Source organism: Nicotiana sylvestris, chromosome 8 (genome assembly GCF_000393655.2).
Source record: "Nicotiana sylvestris chromosome 8, ASM39365v2, whole genome shotgun sequence".
In the NCBI taxonomy this organism is placed as follows: domain Eukaryota; kingdom Viridiplantae; phylum Streptophyta; class Magnoliopsida; order Solanales; family Solanaceae; genus Nicotiana; species Nicotiana sylvestris.
Window position 1 is genome coordinate 135568301 of NC_091064.1, and position 6873 is coordinate 135575173.

Consider the following 6873-nt stretch of genomic DNA (forward strand, 5'->3'; position numbering starts at 1 on the left):
AGCACAATGGAACAACTAACCCTAATGAACATATTACTTCTTACACTTGTGAAATTAAATGAAGTGACTTGAATGATGACGAAATCAAGTCAGTATTGTTAAAAAAGTTTGGAGAAACACTGTCACAAGGAGTTATGATCTGGTATCACAACTTAGCTCTTAACTCTATTGATTCATTTGCTATGTTAGTAGATGCCTTCATAAAAGCACACGTTGGGTCCATAAAGGTGGCCACAAGAAATTGAACGTCTTCAAGATAAAACAAAGGGACGACAAAATGCTCAGGGAGTTCGTGTCCCAGTTTAAAATGGAAAGGATGGAATTACCCCCAGTCTCCGATGAATGGATTGTTCAGGCCTTTATGCTAGGTTTGAATGAAAGAAGCTCGATAGCATCTCGTTAGCTAAAGAAGAACTTGATCGAGTACCCAGCTGTGACATGGTAGGATGTGCACAACCGATACCAGCCAAAAATTAGGGTCGAGGATGACCAGTTAGGAGCCCCCTCTGGCTCAGTTCACCCAAATAGGTTCGCAGCCAAGCCCTCGAGGGGCACAGACTGGGGATTAAGATTTAACAAGGAAAGATATCAACCGTACACCGAAGACAGAAGGAACATTTCAAGGCGTAATGCACCCGAGAATGATCGAAGAATAGATCGAGGCCAAAGATCCAGGGGATTCATGGGCAAAATCGAGTTTGATAGGCGCTCGGGACCAGTAAAGGATCCCAAGTTATCTAAATACAACTTCAGTGTCGGCGCCTCAAATATCATCTCAGCTATTGGCAAAATTAAAGATACTAGATGGCCTAAGCCCATACAAATAGATCCTTCTCAGAGAAACCCCGACGTAATGTGTAAGTACCATGATACCCACGAGCATAAGACCAAGGATTCCAGGCAACTTAAAGTGGAGGTAGATTTACTATTTAATGAAGGAAACATTCGTGAATTCATCAGTGATCGAGCCAAACCCCATTTCCGAGAAAATGATGCAAACAGGAAAAATGAACCCGAAAAACCTCTGCTTGTCATTCACATGATCATCGGTGGAGCCGACGTCCCGCAAGAGCCTACATTCAAATATACTAAAGTATCCATCACAAAGGAGAAACTGACTCGGAGCTATGTGCTTGAGGATGCTCTATCATTCTGCGACGAGGAAGCAGAAGACGTATCCCAGCTTCACAACGACGCCCTGTTAATCTCTATCCATTTGAATAAATTCAGGTGAAATATGTTTTAGTGGATCCAGGTAGCTCGGCGAACATAATCAGATCGAGGGTCGTGAAACAACTTGGTCTACAAGAATAGATTGTACCTACATCACGGGTGCTGAATGGATTTAACATGGCAAGTGAAACAATGAAGAGAGAAGTTGTCTTGCCTATAAACGTAGCCGGGACCATACAAGACATTAGGTTCCATGTCATCGAAGGTGACATAAGGAATAACGCACTCCTCGGGAGGCCGTGGATACACAATATGAGGGTAGTGCCTTCGACTTTCCAACAGATGATAAATGTCCCGACAGAGGAAGGAGTGAAAACAGTCCATGGAGAACATCATGGTGCAAAAGAGATGTTCGTAATCGAGGAAGTGGTGCTGATACTGAAAGCCTTGACCTTGGAGACATCGACCTCCAAAGGTAAGCAGGTGGCTAAGTAGTAGTAACAACTCCGAGCCTCGACGGAAGCAGGTAATCAGAGGCGAAGAAAGGAATTCTCTAGATCCTCGAACCCTCATTGTTCCCGAAAAGCCCGATGCTGCCAAGCCTACCGCTGAAAAGAAAGGTACACCTGGGAGAGTGATTAATCCCCATTCTCAGGAAAATATTCATTTAGTTTCGTGTTGATAATATAGATCGCATTGCTTCGCCCCATTTAAATATGACAGGGATTTCGCTCGAAGGATAAACAGGTAAAACAATTAAAGCTTATATTGATCATATGACCGGATAAGTCCCTGTGCACAAAGGACAACATTAATTCATTTGCAGGAAATAATCAACATATTGGGGCAATATGACACGAAGAAGAACCTAGGGAAGCGTTCCCTCGAAGTTGGCGCAGTTGGGTTTCTCGGCCTTCGTGGTACCAGGTCAAGGCTCTCGGAGAGGTCATGGTCGCGTATAGCAAGATGTCGGAGTCGTTGATAAAGGATTTACAGGCTCAACATGATGGAAGCTCTCAAAGGGCCGTGATCTTGAGAATACCCATTGCTGCACAAAAGCCGTAGGTCGCAAAGCATGCGTTGCACTCTTTTTTCCTTAGCTCGGATTTTGTCCCAAATGGGTTTTACCAGCAAGGATTTTAACGGGGAAACACTTATATGCTACCCGAGGAACGATCAACAAATATTCAAGGCTTCTTTTCAATCAACCTCGAATACTGGGGGGGCAACACCCTCGAAGGTTGCATTTATGGGAAAGATATCTCACCATTAATAGGGTCTCGATAGGAAAGCTTTATAATGGGCCAAATGGTCAAACGAGCCATGTCCATATAGAATAGTCGAGCCCCGACAGCAAAACATGTACGCATGTATAAACTATTTGAAGAAGCATTCAGGTTATATCGAAAATACTTTGTGTCTCATACAAGATCTACACTTACAATCCTATGGGAAACAACTTAAAATCCAAGACATAGAAGCACCCCGAAAATTCGGGGACTGCCATCAAAATTCGAATTAATAAGAACTCAAAGAGGAACCCCTTCAAAACAAAGGCCAAGGCCAATTTTCTCGGGGTTTAACTTCTCGAACAAAGTTCAGAAAGTTATCGGGTAACAAGTCCAAGTGACATACCCAAAGGCTACAGCCCCACTAAAGACTACGGTCATATAATGGCTACGGCCAAATAAAAGACTACGACCATATAAAGGCTACGACCAAATAATGTGGCTCGGACACATCCGACTTCCGCTATAAATTAAAAGGCCTTCAAACACTTCGTAAAAACTGGTTAAATCAGGCTACCCTTGGCAAAAGCTAAATGCAAAAGGCTTCGATAAATTCAGCCCTCAAAAATTCTAAGGGCTTCGATAACATCGGCCCTTGGAAACACCTCAAGATGTGTTCGATTATGTTTACACAAACAAATCATTAATAAGGTTCTAATATGTTGAACCTTCGAAAAACCTATGGGTGCAAAAAACACATGCTAAGGCATGATAAAAAATTTCACTAAGTCTTTTAAGCCGAAATTAGGGAAAAATTATATAGCCATTCTAAGAGGCCGAATCGGCCCAAATTAAGATACTAAGGCCCGATATTTAAGAGCCCAAGGGCCGATATGTAAGAGCCCAAGGGCAATTATATAAGAGCCTAAGTGCCGACATATAACAGCTTATGGGCCAACCCTGAAAGGCTTAGAGGCCTAAAACTCAAAGTTCGAGTTTCCGCTTTAATTTCAATTCGGACTCGAGGGTCACAATCCCGAGCCCAGAACGATTTAATTTAAACTCGGATCAAAAAATTATCTAAGGGCCTATAATATCCGGAACCAATCCTCGAACCAGTCATTCAAATGATGTATTGTATGCGGTTATAATGGAGGAGCATGATTTTGAGGTCTTAAATCGGGCTATGGGCTCAAGCCCGGGAGATTCGAAGTGGGTGTCGTATCCGGCTGACGGATACCTACCTCGAGGAAGCTGATCGAATGCCTGGCGCGGACTGTACCGAGGACAACATTATCTCGAAGTCAATTGAGAAAGAGTGGGTATTTCTCAAGGACACGTGGACCTGGGCATTAATTATAGGATAAGGGTTGTACAAAATGGTACAGGTCCGTACTAGGCCGTTATACACCTGTACCAATAGAATTCTTTACCTTTATGAGCAATGTACTATATTGGGGTTTTCTCCTCCTATATAAAGGGGACCCCAATCATTTTTGTAAGGCATCGGATCATTTACAGCAATAGAACATTCTTATTCTCTCTTGTTTAACGTGCTCAGCAATTACTCTTTAGCTTTATTGCCTTTACTTTATTGTTCATACTTTATTGGTCTTAGCTGACCTCAAGATCCCTATATAAACGAGCTCGAGGCCCCTACTATCTCGGCAACATTGATTTCGTTCATTATTTCTTCTTATTTAAGCTCAATATTACTTCTAAAATCACTAGTATTAGAATATATCACGTATATTTAAAACCATAAATTATCATTAATTGTTATTCATATTTTTCGAGGTAAAAGGTTTGGAACCCACCGTGGGGCTAAAGATAATAGAGATTATTTTAACGCTAGTTTTCTGGTAACACACGTTATTCTTCACACTTTTTCTTGTCAAAGATTTTTTGATTTCCGGCCAAAATATGTCTAGAACACAAAATGCACTTGCTCATGACAGTGAGGGACTTGGAGAAAACATCGACATAGGGCTCAATGTACCACCCATAAAACCTGAAGGAGTGCCTAACTCGGAGCCAGTTGATATCAGCTCCGACAACGCTCTAACCACGAAAGCAGGCACAGACCCCGTAAAGAATGGACACAGGGAACCCAGACTGGAGGCCAGAAAACACTACGACTAGAAGAAGGAGGAGTCAGCCTCCAAGTGATATTCGAGATGCTGCAAGCTCATCAAGTCGCCAAATCTCATCTCAAAATTCAGAACAGAACTCCTAACACCACCGAACCAGTAAATAGACCGCACAAACCAGTTCTTGAAAGGCCCGATGAAAGTGGCTGAGGGACTGACCCCACGATCATGAAAATGCTCTAAGAACTGACTAAAAGGATCGAGTCAAGAGAAATGAAGATAGAAGACAACGGTAAAAGGTGGAAACTTACAACTGCCAAGTAGACTGGATACCGGGAGCACCTCATATTTTGAAGGGCCTAGATGTTAAAAAATTCATACAAAAGCCTTTCCCCTCGAGTGCAGCTCTTATGCCCATTCCCAAGAGTTCTGCATGCCTGATATACCATAGTATAATGGAACAACTGACCCTAATGAACATATTACTTCTTACACTTGTGGAATTAAAGGAAATGACTTTAATGATGACGAAATAGAGTCAGTATTGTTAAAAAAGTTTGGAGAAATACCTATCAAAAGGAGCTGTGATCTGGTATCACAACTTAGCTCCTAACTCTATTGATTCATTTGCTGTGTTAGCAGATGCCTTCGTAAAAGCACACGCCTGGGCCATAGAGGTGGCCACAAGAAAATCAGACATCTTCAAGATAAAACAAAGGGACGACGACATGCTAAGAGAGTTCGTGTCCTGGTTTCAAATGGAAAGGATGTAATTACCTCCGGTCTCTGATGACTAGGAAGTTCAGGCCTTTATGTAAGGTTTTAATGAAAGAAGGTCGATAGCATCTCGACAGCTAAAGCAGAGCTTGATCGAGTAGCCAGTTGTGACATTACGGATGTGCACAATCGATATCAGTCAAATATTAGGGTTGAGGATGACCAGTTAGGAGCCCGCTCGGGCTCAGTTCACCCAAAAAGGTTCGTAGCCAAGCCCCCGAGGGACACAGACCGGGGATCAAGATTCAACAAGGAAATATATGAACCGTACGTCGAAGATAGAAGGAACATTTCAAGGTGTAATGCACCCCGAAATGATTGAAGAATAGATTGAGGCCAAAGGTCCTGGGGATTCATGGGAAAAATCGAGTCCAACAGGCGCTCGGGGCCGGTGAAGGCTCCCAAGTTATCAGAATACAACTTCAGTGTCGATGCCTTAAATATTGCCTCAGCCATTGGTAAAATTAAAGGTACTAGATGGCCTAAGCCCATATAGACAGATCCATCTCAAAGAAACCCTGACGTAATGTGTAAGTACCATGGTACCCACGGGTATAAGACCGAGGATTGCAGGCAGCTTAGAGAGGAGGTAGCTCGACTATTCAACGAAGGACACCTTCGTAAATTTCTCAGTGATCGGGCCAAACACCATTTCTGAGAAAGAGATGCAAACAGGAAGAATGAACCCAAAAAACCTCAGCATGTCATTCACATGATCATCGGTGGAGCCGACGTCCCATAAGGGCCTACATTCAAACGTACTAAAGTATCCATCACAAAGGAGAAACGGGCTCAAAGCTATGTACGCGAGGACGCTCTATTATTCTGGGACAAGGAAGTAGAAGACGTATTCCAGCTTCACAACGACGCCCTAGTAATCTCTATCCTTTTGAATAAAATTCAGGTTGAATGTGTTTTAATGGATCCAAGTAGCTCGGCGAACATAATCAGATCGAGAGACATGAAACAACTAGGTCAGCAAGATCATATTGTACCTACATCCCGGCTGTTGAATGGCTTCAAGATGGCAAGTGAAACAACGAAGGGAGAAATTTTCTTGCCTATAAATGTAGCCGGGACCTTACAAGACACCAGGTTCCATGTCATCGAAGGTGACATGAGGTATAACGCACTCCTCGGGAAGCCGTGGATACACAATATGAGGGTAGTGCCTTCGACTCTCCATCAGATGATGAAGTTCCCAACAGAGAATGGAGTGAAAATAGTCCACAGAGAACAGCATGCTGCAAAAGAGATGTTCACAATCGAGGAAGTGGTGCTGATACCGGAATCCTTAACCTCAGAGACTTTGACCTCCAAAGGTAAGCAGGTGGCTAAGTAGTAGTCACAACTCTGAGCCTCAACGGAATCAGGTAATCGAAGGCGAAGAAAGGAATTCTCTAGATCCTCGTACCCTAGTTGTTCCCGAAAAGCCCGATGCTACCAAGCCAACTGCTGAAAATAAAGGTACACCTGGGAGCGGGATTAATCCCCCCTCTCAGGAAAAAACTCATTTAGTTTCGTGTTGATAATATAGATCGCATTGCTTCGCCCCATTTAAATATGATAGGGATTCTGCTTGAAGGATAAACAAGTAAAATAAT

At 42.9% G+C, this 6873-nt stretch overlaps 1 protein-coding gene across 1 annotated transcript; it reads left to right on the plus strand.

Moving 5' to 3' along the window:
- The first annotated feature begins 682 nt into the window (after positions 1-682).
- On the plus strand, positions 683-6611 carry LOC138875706 (uncharacterized). The gene is made up of 4 exons (XM_070154569.1): positions 683-1230; positions 1535-1648; positions 5135-5261; positions 6174-6611. Exons 1-4 carry the CDS (start codon positions 683-685, stop codon positions 6609-6611), a joined length of 1227 nt encoding a protein of 408 aa, XP_070010670.1.
- Positions 6612-6873: the final 262 nt, after the last annotated feature.